The sequence below is a fragment of the Electrophorus electricus genome, chromosome 14, assembly GCF_041902795.1.
Source record: "Electrophorus electricus isolate QZ-2024a chromosome 14, ASM4190279v1, whole genome shotgun sequence".
Classification (NCBI taxonomy): Eukaryota; Metazoa; Chordata; class Actinopteri; order Gymnotiformes; family Gymnotidae; genus Electrophorus; species Electrophorus electricus.
The window spans coordinates 14471817-14490000 of record NC_137510.1 but is presented as its reverse complement, the minus strand read 5'-3'; the positions used below and the strand labels follow the sequence as shown (position 1 = coordinate 14490000).

At 41.3% G+C, this 18184-nt stretch overlaps 1 protein-coding gene across 4 annotated transcripts in view; it reads left to right on the top strand.

Moving 5' to 3' along the window:
- macf1b (microtubule actin crosslinking factor 1b) overlaps positions 1-18184 on the top strand; it is a 28851-nt gene that overhangs the window by 2695 nt on the left and 7972 nt on the right. For 2 of the 4 annotated variants that reach the window (XM_081696517.1, XM_027001678.3), the window contains 20 exons: positions 9092-9148; positions 9268-9438; positions 10123-10289; positions 10388-10547; positions 10649-10733; positions 10826-11058; positions 11310-11429; positions 11641-11748; positions 11836-12054; positions 12462-12665; positions 12887-13118; positions 13363-13589; positions 13870-13992; positions 14096-14197; positions 14930-15031; positions 15138-15302; positions 15454-15609; positions 17094-17291; positions 17580-17708; positions 17890-18060. In XM_081696517.1, the coding sequence (XP_081552643.1) occupies positions 9092-9148; positions 9268-9438; positions 10123-10289; positions 10388-10547; positions 10649-10733; positions 10826-11058; positions 11310-11429; positions 11641-11748; positions 11836-12054; positions 12462-12665; positions 12887-13118; positions 13363-13589; positions 13870-13992; positions 14096-14197; positions 14930-15031; positions 15138-15302; positions 15454-15609; positions 17094-17291; positions 17580-17708; positions 17890-18060 (3129 nt within the window). Of the gene's footprint in view, positions 1-4573; positions 5431-8120; positions 8765-9091; positions 9149-9267; positions 9439-10122; positions 10290-10387; positions 10548-10648; positions 10734-10825; positions 11059-11309; positions 11430-11640; positions 11749-11835; positions 12055-12461; positions 12666-12886; positions 13119-13362; positions 13590-13869; positions 13993-14095; positions 14198-14929; positions 15032-15137; positions 15303-15453; positions 15610-17093; positions 17292-17579; positions 17709-17889; positions 18061-18184 lie in introns of those variants that run through there. The other 2 variants (XM_081696515.1, XM_081696516.1) reach the window with 2 other exon arrangements.

Here is an 18184-nt window from a genome sequence, read left to right as displayed (position 1 = left end):
AAAGCACATTAGACTCAGATGGGAGGATGAGGAACAAGAGAAAAACAGGATCCTCTGATCCGCCTACAATAGAGCTTGCTGTGACACCCCTGTCATCTGTTTCAACCTGTTGATGATTAAATATCAGCTGTCCTTATTCCATGGGGTTTGACATAGACAGGATTATAACTATACCATGGTGTGTAATGGTAATTGTGTGTAATCTGCTGGAATCTGTTATGATGACTCACTTTTGGCATTATAGCAAACAGAAACATATGACATGACTGAGATTTTCTAGTATTATACCAGCTTTCTTTGAGTTCATTGAGTCATGCGTCTGTCCTGTTATCTAATTTATAGCAATAGACCTCTCTTTACTGTTTTGCTTAGAAGAGCTTTTAAAGTTTGATTAATATATACATTGCCAATGAAGGATATGTATATAAACAGCGTATACATTACAATATGACTGTGAAGTGATGCTGGTCAATTCACTTCATTAACAGTATTTTTTCCACCTGAATAAATATTGTTTATTTTTCAAATACCTTTATTCCTCTGCATCCTAATGTGCTATTACTTCTGTGTTTGTCATGATAATGCCTCAAATTTGTCCCTACATTAACAGTTAGATGGGACTTAGTCAGTTAGAGACTCCTCCACTATATACACATATACACTCCCTAATACAATACCACACACCTCACTGAGTGCAAAAGATCTGCCTCTGAGGGGAAATGTTATAATGTTCATTTTGAATGTTGTCATTTGTCAGTATCTCTCAATTTTACACATATTTTATTAAATCAAACTTTACTTCATTCCTCAGAATTTCTATAGTTTATATCGCATGGACTATTTTTAATGTTTCATAGGGTTGCTTGTATGTTCCATAATGCCACTGTTTTTGCTGCAAGAAGGCTTCAGTCTGATTCCCAGTGCAAGGGCCTCTTCCCTTTTGACTTCCTGATGATTTTGAATAGTTAAAGGCTGTGTGTCTTAAAGCTCCCTCTTTTCTTTGGGCTCTGCAAAGCTAAGTCTGAATCTCAAATTAGCACTGCACACACTTGCTGCAGGCAGGCTCAACACAGTTAAGGAAAGAGGCTGCTCCTCTATGCTCCCGACAGCCTTTGTGGCACAGCAAACATCAACGTCCCAGGGCCATTTGCTTTGTTATGAGTATAGGCTGGGACAGCATAATTTACCATATGCTCTGATTAAGGTTAATCAGTGCTCAGCACATAAAGACACTGTATGTCCAGACCTTGTTCTAATGTCCAGACCTTGTTCTAATACAACCTACAGACATAATAAGTGTATGACCACCAGGCCCTCAATGGGGAGTTCTGATCTAAGTCTGCTCTCATGCGCTATGAGATGTCAAAGGGCAAACAGCATCTTTATCACAGCAGATGCTGAAACAATATTTAATATATCAGATCCATGTGTTTTTACATTATATTAAATGTTGCATATTTCAGTCATGACCATCATGAAAAAAAAAAAATTCAATCACTTATTTCTGAACACTTGCAGCCTTCCCTGCACAGACAGATCAGATTTAATAAGACAGAATTGTTCTCCTTGAGAATAAACTTTGCACCAAACCTCTAAAGCTGGTGAATAGATGAATCAGAAGGTATTTGAAGTTGCTCACTCTTTATTTCCCATTCAGTGAGTCAGCTTCCAGTATGTGAGACCCCCCAGCAGGCAATCACATCACTTCCATTCACATACAGGCGCACACAAACATGCATGCACACACGTACACATACACACACACACACACACACTCTCTCTCTCTCTCTCTCTCTCACATACGCACACACACACTCTCTCTCTCTCTCTCTCTCTCTCTCTCTCTCTCTTTCTCTTTCTCTCTCTCTTTCTCTGTCTAGTGGGAGGTGAAGTCTGGGGTGATAAATTGCTGTGTTTGCGAATGGTGCTTTGGTTTTGACCCCCTCAGTAGAGATCTTTTTTTTACATATTCATTTATCACTTAGCAAAAGCCTCATGTGAGAGTCACAGAAAGAGCATGTCTGCTCAAGTGCTAATTATGGTGTATTGGAGGACCCATTGAGATCTTATTGAATTTAAAGTCAGGGGAAGACAGTGAAATAGTGGGGGAGGGAAACAGGGCAGTGGGATTAATCCACTTTGGTGCTTTCAGGTCTTTAGACACATGGGGACTCTGATCAAATCTGGCCTCATCTGCAACCTATTTGGCATTTCATGGATTCACCCCCTTATTTCTGTCTTGTAAAAGTACAAAGCCCATTCTTTTCACAAGTAAACAAGGAACACCACAGCCCAGCATCTGCTGGGTGGAATGCATATAGGGTTACTATGATCAGGCAAACTACTTATTATCATCATGACACTCATGTTCTTTGTCCTTTGTTCTGTAAGGAACAATCTAAACCTAACTGGGGCATGTATAATAAAAGCAAGCATGGTTTGGGGAGCTGGCTGGAAGTATTGATGAGTGGTAAAAGACTTGGTCTGACACGGTGGAGAGAGACATTGTAAGGGGGAACAATTCAATTAGCTCCATGAGGAGAAGGCCGGTGGGGGAGCAGGGATCATGTGTCTCCCAGACTGCAGCCTTCCTCAGGGCCAGAGCCTAGACCACTGATACAGTGGACACTCACAGACCCCAAACTGTGAGCTCAAATACTAGCTTCATGTCTTTATGGCAATATGATGCCCTCTGTAGGCCTCTGCTCAGTGAAGTCAATATCATGTTGCATATACTTAAGCTCTTCTTAAAAAGAGCTTTAGACAACAAAAAGGATGTGTTAAAGGTATAGAATCATCTCAGGCAAATTTTTTGTAATATGTGTTTTCATTTTTATATTTCATTTTGGAATTATAGCAAAGGGTATGGTGAAGAAAGCATCTATCCAAGTAACACTGTGATTCAGGTAGTATTGTCAAAACATGTCCAGAAAACACGCAACTAAAATGTGTAAAATAAAAAGGTAAAATAAATAAATAAAATCTGTACTATTGTTGCATGTCCACCTTTCTTACTGTCAGAGCCTAAATACATTCTGCAAAAAAAGCAAAAGAAAAAATGTCCAAATACTTCTGGAGGGAAGAAATCTTACAAGAAGATAACACAGCCTAATACAACTCATTGCTGAATCCAAACATAGTAAGGTTAGATAACTTCATAGGCTCTCACCACTGAATTCACTTTCCCAGGACAGTCCTGACAAATAGGCATTGTTACTCTTCCTTTTTCCTCACTGCTTGCTTTTGTCTGTTTTATGTCCTAGGCGGTGTGGTCGGGGTTTGGGAAGGAAAGGAAGGCTGAGGTTAATAATTTAAGTGCTTAGTGTAGAGTCCCCTCATGCACAGCTGTCTTTGGAATTAGAATGACAGACTGTTGTGAAGTGGGCGTGTGTACTTTGTTTCTGTCCTACTAGCTTTCATCTCTGCCTGCCTCATCTCCCAGTGTTTTTCTCCTCTGTGACAGAGCTTTCCTTTCAGAAGTGCTCCATTTAGATGAAGTGGGTGCCGTACTGCAGTGCTAAAGGTTACAACAGGTCTTTAAAGAATCAAAAATGTCTTCAAATGTCTTCAAAAGCTCTCAACTCTCTCGTTCCCATACTCTCACTGTTCTGTGATAAAGGTTATCCCCTTCAGGTGTGTTGGGTCTCTCTCTTACAGGGTCACACCTGTTTCTTTGCACTGTAAGGATAAAGGCAGGAAATGCAATAGGGAACATTGAGTTCACACCTATTGAAGAAACCCCTCTGTGTTATAAAACAAGGTGTCGACAGCTTCAAATAGCTGTGATTTCACAAGTTTATAGGAAAGAATATTGTCAAGAAGTATTCACTGGTTTTTTATTTACCATTACAAGGGCAATTAACTATTAGCCCCATCTGCCTGTGTGTGAGAGAGAGGCTGTAGATAATTGATGTGGTGCAGGTGCTATGTGGATGAGAGGGCTCATGAGAAGGAGAAGATGTGTGTGTGTGTGTGCCACACCTGTGCTCTTGCCCTCGAGGGTTACAGTGCACCTGCTTGTACACCTGTTCATTCCCAAGTCCATTTCTCACTCTATCTCACTCTTTTTTTCTCTCTTTCCCTCTCTCCCTCCCATTCCCTCTCTCTCCATTTACCCACAGGGTAAAAGCTTATTTGAGATCTGACACCTTGTTAGACTACTGATAATAGTCCCTGCTCCCCAAGGATCAAAGGAGAGCACGAAGAACTCACTGAAGGTCACATGATATTTCGCAATAAAGGACTATGCTCAAGGAAGTTATTACCTTCCTGTTTCAATGTTTGTTTGTTTTTTTTAATGAAAGATCCTGTGTGAATTTGAGTGGAACTTCTTCACTGAATAGTACGGATGCAGGCCTTTATAAGTCTTAGAAAGGTCTTCTTTTCGGCTTTTTGTTTGTTTTTGGCTATTTGCAGACTGGAAGTGAGTTGAAAAGTAATCATAGATGTTTTACAGTAATTAGGCCTTTTCGGAAGCTGTGGTGAGCACTGGGACACAGGCTTTGAATAGAGGTGGGGGTTGTGTGTAGGGCTGGATGGGTTGGGGTCCCTCCCATTGTAGCCTGCCCTGCTCAGCCCGCCACTTGCTGCATGAGGGAGAGAGAGAGAATTGGAATGGGCAGGAGAGAGGCTGTAGGCAGCTGTCACTTAACATGTGAATGTTTGGGGCAGCCTGGGGTCTCTTTAGAAACCCCCCCCCACCACCCCCTCCACCTACTCCCCACCTCTTTCTCCCCACAAACGGCATGGAGTTTGTGAACCAAAAGAGGATCTGGGGGAGGGGCTAATGGAGGGAGGGAAAGAAGAAGAGCGGGAGGCGAGGGATTGCTGCGCTGCCCAACTGTCTGGCACAAGTGGAACACCAAAAGCCAGAGAACTCACCACCAGCATGCGAACCAATCTGAACTCTACAAGGATATAAACACAGGACTCATGAGATACCCCTGACCTGGAACCGTGGAACACAGCAGAACTATTGGACTCCACTGGCTGCACATCCCATTAGTCGCCTCAAAAGGAAGGAATTCCTCCATCGGACAGAGTGCAACAAAGAGGAGAGAGAGAGAAAGAGAGAGAGAGAGAGAAAGGGAGAGAGAGAGAAAGAGAGAGAGCTGCCAGTGGGAGGGGGCGGCTGGAACCGGAGCGGGACATTGTTTGTCTGTGGCTGTGGGCAACAAAAAAGCATGGGTTATCTTGCCTAGTTTGTGCATTTGTGTGTGTGTGTGTGTGTTTAAGACTGTATTTGCAAGCAAGGGAGTGTATGCAAGTGCACACTGTGTATATGCCTATATGTATGAATTTAACCAGAGAAAAGGGACACCTTGCAAAGGATGCTGAAGGGCAGCAAGATTATTGTTCTCCAGTTTGAATGATGTCAGAGAAGCCATTGGAATATTACCGTTAAGTGTTTGTCGGCCTTTGTGCTCAGGGGTAAGTATGCGTCACTGTGTCCTCAACGGTCTAAAACTGCCAGATCTTTCAATCTGGGGTGGCCTCTTTCAAACTTTACCAATTGCCTGCCTCAGTACAGAGAGGTGCAGTGTAGCTGTGATAGTGGATGTGATGCTATGTGGACTGCTTTCATTTGACTGAAGGGGATTTTGGCATGAATTTGTTATGAGAAGGAACAGCTTGAATGAATTTGATTCTGACTAGTTTTCTTTCTGAAGTGCATGTCTTTGTGCTTCCCTCGATGCCATTATTATGAATTAGCAATACTTTTGACAAAATGTAATTCAGAAAATTTGTCAGCTCAGTTATATATTTTTTCAACGCAAACACTTTTCACCTAAAAAAAAATGTGTAAACTTTCAGCTTTACATTTTTTCAAGTATCTTCATTCAGTTTACTAACCGATACCAAAGCAATGATAGAAATGAATGACAAAATTATGGTCAGTAGAAATACTTATATCATGCACACAGAACACATATGAAGCCAGATAAGAGTTGGAAAAGGAACAGGAAATTATGTTGTTTCATTATATTTATATGTTGAATGTCAGGCTTAGTAAGAGCTGTTACTTCTGCCATGAGCTTTAATGTGCCTCCTGGGTGATCTTAGCTTTTCTTTTTAATTTGAGAAACCACTATCTTGATTACATCAAGTTACCCAGAAGGAGGCATAATATTTGATATACGACTATTATCACATCCATAAAAAGATGTCCCACAAGTGCAGTCATTCTTACTGGCATGTAATCTACAATACCAGCATCTACTGCCTTCTGTTTACCATGCTGAGGTCAGATTAGGCGTTGGTATTGTTATGGTGACACTTGATAATACCTCAGATGATTAATTTCTTAAACAAAGTGTTACTTTGGTGCTCAGTAAAACCTAAAGTACAAGGTCAGGTTTATCTGTTTCAATTTGGTTCAGTGGATGTTGGTCTGGGTTAGTAAAATGCATGATTAACTTTTAACTTATTCAATCACAAAATATAATACTATGTTCTCAAGCCTCTTGAGACCTTACTGCTAAATGCTATAGATTTTCAATGAGAGTAGCTCTCTATCATTAGGGTAATTTGATTCATTGGGATTCTGTTTGACATGTTACATAAATCAATACTCAGAGAGGAGGTCTCAAACAGGAGACCATTTCAAATTAAATGGAAGAATGGTTTGGGCCATTCCAAATAAAGTCTGTAGTGTGATCCTTGAAGATATTTTTTTGATTTTGTTTGTATTATTTGTTTTGGTTGTTTTTTGTTGGTTGTGGTATTACACAAATAAGTTAAATACATTCTTGAGTTTACATACTGAGTGATTGTTTAAACCCTAATTTACAGGAATAACTACTGTGTTTAACATGCCAAGATATCTGCAATTTTTAAAATGTATCTTCAAAGAAAAGCTGACACAATCAGCAAGCCAATCAAAACAATTTGCACCAGGAAAGTGTAAGTTAAAGACTGGAGTTTTATGCATTGTAGGGCTTGAGCTGGTCTAGGTCAGCTGCCACAGATGCTTTTTTAGCTACAGTGGTGCCTTATCTCATCAGCTGGCATTAGGCCTTCTGCTCCAGTGATCCAGAAATGCTAATTTCAGGAATGGGTCCAGCATCCTCAGTGTGTCTCATGCTGTTCAGCATTGAATCCAGAATGCCCTGATCTGACCTAGGTTACCAGCAGCAATTAGCACTTACTCAACTCATCTTAATTAACACCAAAGTTCTATTTATCTATTCACAGGCTTACTTTGGTCAGCAGTTATAGGCAGACACATTTTTGAGCAGTAACAAAGGCTGTGTTGTCTCCGTATGGCATTGTTTATGCTAAGAATTTTGTACAATGTAACAATATCAGAAAGTTGAATTTGAACTGTATTTTTAAGTAACAAGACACTGCCAAAAATGTTTTCTGTTGCAGAAAAAAATATTAGTTTTATATACATTGTCTCAGTTTAACTAGCCATTGTGGGTTAATCACTGCAAAAAATTCTTTTCAGATCAGTTTGTATTAGGCTTTAAGGTCATCACTGTGTTTTTACAGTGTGTGCTGCTCTTCTGGCATTTCATTATTGGCCCACCTCCGAGTGTCCCACTCCCCTCCTTTAAGAGGAGAATGGAAACAGGACCCCTGCCTTTTGTGACAAGGAAATGAAATGGCATTTTTATGCCCGTCATATTTGATCAGGAGTTAAATGGTTTCCCAGGGCCATCCTGGAGCCAGCCCTGGCAGGAAACACTAGCCCTGGCTGCCAGTGTGAACAGTGGGTATCCTGGAGGGGATTGCCCTCATATAGAGGCCTGTCACTTGCATTTCTATGCCACAAAATTGCAATACAGTGTTCTTGTCTTGGGGCACAAACAATCAGAATCAACCGCCTCTTTGTTTTGGAGATGGTGTGGGCCAACGAGAGGCTTGGTTTGTGCTGGCTGCATGGTACCAGGCAAATAATGATTCTGCTCTTTATTTGTGGGCGTGTAGAAAAAAGGCACCATGTTTTGGGAAAGAGTGATGGTTAATTGAGATCTGTAATGTGCAGTCTGTATTAGAGCTGGCTGAATCTGCTGTTTGGTCCTAGAGATTACAGCACACTGGCAAAGAAACAGAAGGGACTGTAAATAAGGATAAAAGTTGCAAGTGCACTCACATTCAGCCCCCTTGTGTTTTAGGAAGCTGAGACGACTCCTGCATGCATGGCCCAGGGGCCTTCTCTTACCTCACACCTTGCTGGCCCACAGGCTGAAGTATCATGGGTAACCTCATAAGCAGACCTAGCTGTTTTGGTCAGAAGTCCAAGCATGTGAGATCAAATGAGGACTTTCTCAAAGAGTGCTACCAGCATCAGAAAGAATGGCCTGTTCCAGAGCTTCTTAAGGAAGACAGGAAGAAAGAAGATGTAGACCAGGTTCCTCCACAAGTTTCTACACCAGACAATAACAGGAGCTCCCCTGCTCCTACTGTCACAAGCACCAGCACCTTGGATAATGCCTGGCGAAGCACACCTTCCCCAGCCAAAACCCCATACAATGGTTCTTTGCCCAGGAGGACTAATATTCCAGAGTACAGGCAATCTCCCTTGGGCCAGTGTGGAACAGCAGAGAGAAGAGGCACCTTGCAGAGGCGAGACTCTGGAAGCCAGTGGCCGTGGAAAACTCTGAGTTCTCGAGAAGTCACAGAGGTCACTGAAGTGACAGAGACTGTTGTGACAGAGATTGTGGAGGTGACAGAGTATCCAGCAGGGCAGAAGGGCGGTGATCCCATTATTACCAGGACTGTTAGGGTCCTCACTGGAGCGGCAGAAGAATTAGCAGAGGTTGTTATCTTTCTAAGCAGCAAACATTTTTAATTGAATCAAGGATCTAGGTTTCTAGGTATTAATAAAGCATTTGTAATATCAAATCAAAATAATATTGTGCTCCTGCTAGCAGTATTCACTTAGGTGTAACTAAGCCCTCCAGTTCAAAAATTCATGAACTCTGTCTTCAGTTGGGAAAATGTCAGATATGTCAATATTTGTGGGTTGGTTACTATTATTTCAGGAGTGGATAAATTATATTAGTACAAAACAACTGGAAGATCTAGCTCATGAGGCTGAAGAATGAAATTTTTTTTTTAATTATTATTTATTTTTTATTCACAGCTGCAAAGTGATGGCCAGTCCAGTTCGGATCATGATTCGAGTCTGGACAGATGGAAGGTGTTGATTGGTTTTAAATTTGTCTGTGCACTGGACTAAAAAAAACAAACTTTTTTGATACCTTCACTACTATGTGATATCTAATACTATCCTCTATAAAAATATTTTCTTTATTCAAGGGTTTTAGGAGTGCCTTAGCTTTGAAAGATGGGTTTGGAGATCCTGAGACATTCCAGAAAAACTTGCAAAAATTAATGACATGGGTTTGTGAGATTGAAGAGCTCACAGCAAATCAAAGGCCCCCTTCTTCTGAATTTAAAGTGGTGAAAGCTCAGCTTCAAGAACAGAAGGTATGTGTGAAAGGCTTGTTTAATTATGACCCCCCCCCCCCCACACACACACACACACACACACACACACACACACAAAAGAAAAGGACAGATTTATTTTTATGAACCTTTCTAATTGTAGAAACTTGTAGATATATGTGAATTGAACCATGAAAGTCTTAGGGCACCCTTCATTCCAAAACTGCATATGTATTGAGAAGCAAATTACAAAAGTTCATGCTCACAATGCCCTTCTGAATGCTTTTGTATACAATTCCTGAAGGGAAGTTATTCACTTTTCAGTCTGAACTAGGTGCCATTGTTAGCCTAGTGAGTGAGGTGAAACTTGCCTGGATAACCACAATTCAAGCCTTGACACATGAGACAAATCTTTGACTTTAGCGCAAAGAAAGACCAAGGCATAATTTGGAGCATGCAGAACCTCCAAGACATGTGCCACAAGCATTTCGAATCATCCTCCTTACTAAACTATTCGCAGCTGAACACTATTAACTTGTGAAATGCATTTTATTATAGTGAAATAGAAAATAAATGTATTTATTTTATTATTGATGTTATAGGCACTGCATGCAGTAGAAACAACACACAATCTCTTCTCAGATTATTTTACATTTTAGGCCCCTTATTAAAACAGAGAGTGGCAGTACTATGCTGTATGCATCATGGTCTAATCTCATCCAACAGCTTCTGCAGCGCCTTCTAGAGGACAGGAGGTCTAGCATGGAGACCATGATGCAGGAGGGCCCACATTTGTTAGAGCAACTTCAAGGAGAAGACAGGGAAAGTGCCAAACTCCAGCTCCCCCATCTCAGAAACAAGTGGGAGGCTCTACTCCTGGGAGCTGATAGGAGGTCAGCATGATGTCCTCAGCGCTCCTGAGTTCTTTTGAATAAGGTGAGGTGGTGAGCCCCTGAAAGTATACATGATTGAGCATGGATTATTTTAACAGGAGAGAGAATTTGGAGCTGGTTTTGCCCAGGGCTCAGCTCTTCCAGGAGAGTATGGACAGTCTCCAGCAGTGGCTCATATCTGTGGAGCAGGATCTAGCTGAGCTGCGCTCTGCAGAGAGAGCAATGCTCCATCTACAGGAAGCCACAGATCAGGCCAAGGTGACTTGAACAGTCCCTGACAGGCTTTATATCTGTTATATTATTTGCATATACTATATTATCTCCTTGTCAGTAGTTCAGTTTTTCCTGTTGATTTCTAGGCAATCATGGAAGAAATAAAAGCAAAAAATGCTGACTTAGGAAAACTTCAACAGTACAGCCATAACCTTATGGAGAAAGTCGCAGGTATCATTGCTCTTAGTGTCCATAAATGACTGCAATTTATTTAAGGTGAGAAAAACTGTACAGGCTTAACTCTTCTGCTTGCTCTTCCACAGAGGAGGAGGCCCAGCTGGTACAGGAGAGATCAGACAGTCTGCGGATTCGCTACTCAGTGCTGAGTTTAGGCAGTGCTGATGCAATACAGAGGCTGGAGCAGGCCCTGGAGGCCTCCAGCCGATGCACCTCGAGCCAGGAGGACCTGCACCTGTGGCTGGGTCGCATAGAGAGGGAACTGCTGGGACCAGCTCAGTGTGGAGATGCAGTGCTTTGTACCTCTGAGAGACAGAGAGTAGGAGAACAAAGGCAGTCTTTTGATAGCACTCAGTATTTGTTAGGTGCTGCAACATAGTGGGTTGATAATGAGTCTGCTTTGGTAGGTCTAGTGGTGGAAAACAAGTTCTGGGCAGACACTTTTATGCTGTGTCTACCAAGGCTTCCTATAACAGAAACAGCTGAGCACAGATTAATGTAAATGTTGTTATGGATATGTTTGGGATTGTATTGTAAAGTCACCTCCATTGTATGTTTTAATCATTTCAGTTGGAACAGGCAGTTGAGAAGGAGCTAGCCTGGTTTAGAGCTACATCTCTGGAACTGGAAAATATCAAAGCAATTCAACTGGACCCCGAGGTCATCGCCAGCCAGTTGTATGAACAGAAAGTGAGTTTCTTGTGTTTTCCCTTAAAATTTTATTTTGCTAAGAAAATGAAGCCTCTTTGTTGTTATATATGTTGTATCATGAAGGCATTTTTATCGGACAAGAGGACCTTCATCTCTGTATGTTCTGTATCACTCTGTCACTGAAAGGAATATGATTCAATGCAATGTTGTGTTAATGTAAATACTTTTGTTGTTGTTTTTTTTTCAACAGATACTTGCAGTTGAAATTCTACAGCACAGGTTTAACATAGAGAAGATGGTAAAGATTTCTGAGCTCTTACAGACGTACAGTGAGGCTGGGGACATAGGAGGTCTCCAGGTACAATTTGCACGATTTAGTTTATAACAAGGTACAAGGGTTGGAAACTACAAAAATTCAAATGTTTATAATACTTCTTTTTTGCAGACAAGCCTAGATGTTCTGCAGGAGCAGTGTCAGATAACCACTGGCACAAACTCCCATGTGGTGCTGCAGCTGGAACACGCTCAGTCACTCCTGTCTCAGTTCTCAGAGGGATATTCTGAGGTGTTACCATGGTTACAGGAAACCAAAGCCTTTACTGCCCAGCTCGCCTTGAGCACCATCAGTTATGAGGCTTTTAGAGAACAACAGGAGCTCTTACAGGTGCTGAGAGTCCTGCATCTACGTTCCCCTTCCTTTTCTAACAGTCATGCCTTTGTTTAGTAGTGCTCTCTTTTCAGTTTATGGGTTGGTCATGCCTTTGTTCAAAATCTCTTTCAGTTTAGGAGTAGGTAATTCTCTGAAATAATATTTGAGCACATTTGCTCTTTCGAGAATTTTACTATCATGGCAGTTGTCTTTAGCAAAATGTATCATTTCAAAAAGCATGGCCTATAAATTATCATGATCTAAACACAATGGTATTCACTGTCTTCAGTTTGTGTCATTTAAAGAAACAATTTGTGATCAGGCTGTTCCTCTCTCTCTCTCTCTCTCTCTCTCTCTCTCTCTCTCTCTCTCTCTCTTTCTCATTATCTGTCTGTATCTGGCTCTCTCTCCACACCCCCAAGGATCTAAGGGAGTCTATAGCCGAGCATAAGCCCCTGATAGCCCGACTAGGGACATTAGCCAAGCGTCTATCAGACCTGAACCCAGAGCAGGCGCAGCAGTACTGCCAGAGAGCTGCTGAGGCAGAGGAGCAGCACCAGGCCGTGCGAGACAGAGTACGAGAGGCTGCAGGAGTCCTGGAGGAGTCTCTGCCCCGGTACACCCAGGTCATTTACACATCCATACAGACATACATGCACATGGACATTTAAAGCCCTAGATGCTTCTGTATGTAGGGATATTTGGTGGACATTATTATCTTGTTAATGTCTAAGAAGTGAGGAGACCTCAAAGTGAATCATATTTTTTTAATTGCCAGTAGGTACATCTGAGCACAGTGGCCTTGGTGTCTGTACTCAGCTTTGCCATTCAAACTGTCCCCCTGCAGCTGAATGAGAGGATGACACTGATAGAGGAAAGCCTGGCACGTCTGCACAGCCACATGCAGACAGCAATTATCCTGCAAGGTCTGACTCCACGCATCCAGGAACAGCTGCATGACAACAAGCACAGTCTGGCTGAGCTCTCCAAGCTGGGAGTAAGCCTGAGCAGTGTCCGCTACCAGGCTGAGGAGCTCCTTTCCAGCACTCAAGCAGCTGGACGCAGCTTTATTGGCACAGGTAGGCATCTTTCTGAGAGAATAATAAATAATGCATCTAGCTATTTATTAGAAGGTAAAAATCTATTTTGTTGTCATATTGCACCACATTATTTAATGTTTATTTGTATTAATCTATTTGTAATAGCATTTAGATTGTTGAATTTCCCTAAATATGTGATATAACTAAAAGAAAAACAAAAATAACCTTGTATTTATTCTCTGAGTTCGTGCTATCTTGGACTTAATCCCTACTCGCCCTGCAGCCATCCAGGCCCGGGTAGGAAGCCTGACAGGCCAGTGGGATGAGGCCCAAAGGCAGGCTCGGGAGAGGGAGAAGTGGCTGCTCCACCTGCTGGATCTAGCCAGGAGGTTCTGGAGTGATATAAGTGACATGACAGCTGGGCTGAACGACGCCCAGCAGGCTGTGCTGGACCTCAACTCAAGCAGATCAGACTCAGAAACCATCCGTCAGAGCCTGGACACCATGCAGGTAATGCGTCACATGGCAGTGGAAGGTGTCAGCAAAGAATTTTATCCATCTGAATGCAAGATCCTTTCTCCAATTATCTTGGCAGGCTGCATTAATGAGTTATGGAGTTAAAAGTGGTCCTTGATTACTGCAGGTTATGTATATATTGAAAAACCATATGAGTGAGCTTATTATTGCAAAATAAAGTAAGTTACATTAGTTAAAAAGTTGCCTTGAGTCCATACAGGCTTCTACTTTGCATAGTTTGCTCCTCTCACACTCTACTGCTATGCCTCTTCAGACTCTGAGAGCGGATATAGATGGACTACAGGGCGAACTGGACACACTTGGAGTTCTGGGAATGGAACTGATGTCAGCTTGTGGAGACACAGACAAGCCAGAGGTCACAAAAAGCTTGGATGAGGTCAGTGTTTTAGACTAGAATAACACAAAACCCTAATAAATACTTATTGTTCACAACAGAGCAGTTTTTAGATGATCAAACATCATTGTTGTTTTTTTCTCAGCTCTACTGCACATGGAACAATCTAAGTAAAATATGGACTGAGTGCCACAATAAGCTGGAAGAATCTCTACGGTTGGCCCTGCACTATCAGGACACCATGCAGGTAAGCGCTTAATGAGGAATACAAAATACATGCTATCAACCTGTTTGCGATAATAAAGTCCTTACTTTATAATAAGTACCTGGTTACATTTTAATACAAGCATATACTTAGTCGAATGTACTGTACATTGTGCTTAGGCAGGCTAGATTCTTTCTTTCTGAAAAAAATTCAATAAAATTCCTGTGGATCCAGTTAAACTACTGATTCATATTTGTAATACTCCAGTGGGGGTTTAAAACGTGCATGTAAACATTCTTGCTTCCTTTTGGTTAAATTGGGAATTAAGGTTTCTGATTTAATAAGCTGTGTTCTGCCAAACGAGAACAATAACTAGGGTTACGTTTTATGTGAGAAAAAAAAAACATCTGAAAGCTTACTTCAATATTCATCAAAAATATATATTTACACAGCAAATGCATGGTAAAATGACGTGTAGTGCAAAGCATAGTGACAAACACGCATATTTTCTGTTTCATGAATTTATACATTCATAAATGTATAAATGGACATTTATAAACATTCAGGAGTGGAATGTTTTAATCAGGAGGAATCCACATCAGCTTAATAAGTGTGTGCAGGCTAAATGATTATTGGGAAACAAAGGTATAGTCACTGAAGTAGTTTTTTTAGGAAATGACAGACCTGGGGCATTTATCAGTGGAGTTTCTTCATTATTTATACACTACTGAAAACCTCTGTAGAATGTTTATACCTTTTATGTTGTTTTTGTAGGGACTGTTTGAGTGGCTCAAGTCTGCAGAGCTGAAATCCACAGAAGAATTCTTAGTAGGATCTGACCTGGGATCTGTCAAAGAGCAGTTGTGTGACTTGAAGGTATTTACCGGCCTGGAGATAGCATGTGAAAACAACATCTTTAAAAATTAATGAGGAGTTATGCTTTTTTTTAACATGACACTGATTACTTTCCGTCTCTCCTCAGGAGTTCAAGCGGGAGCTGTACCAGAAAAAGATTGAGATTGAGAGTCTGAACCATCGCTTCGTGTGTCGTCTCTCTCCAGGCTCGGAGCGGCCCGGATCCGTCTCACCACTGTGTGATTTCCGTCAGCGCTGGGACAGCCTGGAGTCCGAGACAGTCAGCAGACAGGTAGGAGCCAATATACATACACTTGATGGACTGTCTTCCTTGCATTAGCACATAAATAAACTAACTTTGAGACTAAAGACTAAAATGTAAAATAGAGGAAACACTTTGTGTTGGAGCTTTCCTTTATAGTGGCACTGATGTGTTTGAGCAGCACCAGTTGGAGTGTGCATTGCTGGGTCTGGGCCAGTTCCAGAACAATCTCGATGAACTGCAAGCCTGGCTCTCCCACACAGCTGACCTTCTACAGGTGTCTCGGCCAATCAGCATTGACCTTCAGACTTGTGAGATAGAGTTGGCCAAGCACAAGGTACACTAACAGCCTAATGAAAGGTTACTAGTTACTATGTGTGAATGCTTTACACATGGTCTTCTACATTATGTTGTAATGGTCATTACACTTCTGATAATTGTTTTAGAATTTAAATACTGGGAAACACTATTGCATGCCATTGAGTATGAATATGCCAAAACACCAATGACAGAGTTGTGTGTATTTAACCCAGTGTCCTTACCGTTAATATGCAAATCAACATGAAACACTTGTAGTCCTCTTCAGATTATAAGAGTTCATGAAAGACTCTAAAGATAATGTAGTCTAAAGATCTCACCATGTTCTTTGGTTCTTAATCTTCTGAGTATATGAAAGAGGAAGCGAATTTCCTTCCCGGTCAAAGCTCTTGTTTTGGTTATTTGTCTGTTTCCCAAAATAAATCCAAGTAGAAATGAGCATAAAAGTGAATATGGAAAACAAAAACCCTTCTGTTTAACAAAGTAAAGCAAACATCAGAGATCAAACATTAGAGATCAAACAAAGCACCAAAGCAAAAACAGAACATAACTATACAGTTTAAATCAGTTACTGAGAAAAGACACATAGTCAGATCTTTGCATTTATATAATCACACTCACATCTGGTCAGAATGTGAGTAAATTTGAGCGCAATATTTTGACAGCCTGAGAACTGCTTGGCTTGTGGTTAGATACTCTTTCCTGAAAAAATAAACAATAGACAATTCAGTTTGATTACTATCAACAAGTGTAGATGATAAATGTCAGCTGGACTTTGCCAACCTTGATCTTAATTGATCAGTCATTCGACTGAGCACAACTGCTCTACTGACACCTCTCCTTTTCCTCTGTATGCACTTCCTCCCATTTGTATTTCATTCTAATTAAGCATAATTTGCTTACTGCTTGTCTTTTTTGGCTTATTACTAAAACACCTGAATGAAGCAGGGTTTGTTTAATGCAGATATTATGTCTAGACGGGCAATTCAGGGCATGCTCTTTACAATTAATACACAAATAAGGTACCACTGCTAATGTTGATTCATCAGTTGAGCTCAAATGACCAGTCATTTCCAAATCATGAGACAATTTCATAAATCGAGCCTGGAGTAGTTATATGCCAATAGGGGTGGTCAGATCCAAGCTTTGATTAAAAAACCCACAGGTTTCTCAACAAGAGTAGTTTAGAAGAACATGGAAAGCATCTATACCACTATTGAGTGTCTTCCTTACAAACGCTGCGAACTCTTCTTCTATGCTGTATTAAAAGTTATCAAACTCATGTCTGCCTCTAGTGGGCAAAATCTATATTTACACCAAGTATGTTACAATATAGAAAGTCATGTAGTCTATATCAAAGTAGTGAAGACAGTACAAAAGTGTTTAAGTTTTATTATAGCTTTCAGTGTGAAGACCTCTCTTTGAAATTCACACTGGAGAGAAGACCAAGATTGTTCCCTGATTGGTTTCTGTATGCTGACTGGGTTTTTTTTATGTGTACAGGTGCTGCGTAATGATGTCATGTCCCACGTGCACACAGTGGAGTCGCTAAACCAGGCTGGTAGGATGTTGCTGGAGGCTGGGGGAGGAGACAGCCCACATGGGCTGCAGCTGCGTCTTGAGCACCTGAACGAGCACTGGGAGTTTGTGCACTGCGAGACGGAGCGCAGGCAGCTTGAGCTGGAGAATAACCTGAGTCAGGTGAACAGAAGCCCCAGAACACCTCTCCTACAGTGCATACTCTCAGCATGGGATAATTTTATTTCAGTTTTGCCCCTTTAGGTAATAACCTTAACAAAATTGCTAACTAAAAATTATCTAATACTACAGAAGAATTTAATTATGGAATTTTTATTATTTTCTGAGCAGACTGAATTTCAGTGGTGTCAACTCTGATCTCATAAGACATAGATCTCAAAAGAGCATCTTTAATAATGAACTCTTCTAATGATGATGTTTTAAATCCAATTTTAATTTTTTTACACCTAGGTTCAGGATGTAACCATGGAGATCCAGGACCTTCTCCAGTGGCTGGAGCACACAGACCTGAGACTTTCTTCCAGTAAGACCATGTGGGGCATGCCTGACTCCACCAGCGAGAGGCTCAATGCTCATCTGGTAATGCTGCAGCCCATGACAATTGTCCACAGACTCTATTCAGATCAGTTCACTGCGCATGTTATGAAACAGAAAAAAACAAAACATTGCACTCATAATCATGAATCATTCATATTCAGAAATGTTCATAAAATAGAGGCTTCGCTGCTATGTTGTGCTTGCCTGTGTTTGAATGTTGTAGGAATTGTGTAATGAGATGGACTCTAAGCTGCACGCCTACACCGATGTGCGTAGTGCTGTTCACAGGATGCTGGAACGGAGCAATGTAGCCCAGGGCTCCAGCACCGAGCACAGCTTATGCATTCTGGAACAGAAGTGGGGCGCTGTCTACACAAAAATGCAAGATCGCAAGGTGATCACACAAGACTGGCCTACCTCTCAGCCTTCACTGAAACAGCTTGCCTTTGCATTGCAATTACTTTCCAGAGCTACAAGGAGTATGATTTGCAGAAGAAGCAATTTTTGAAAGCAATAAA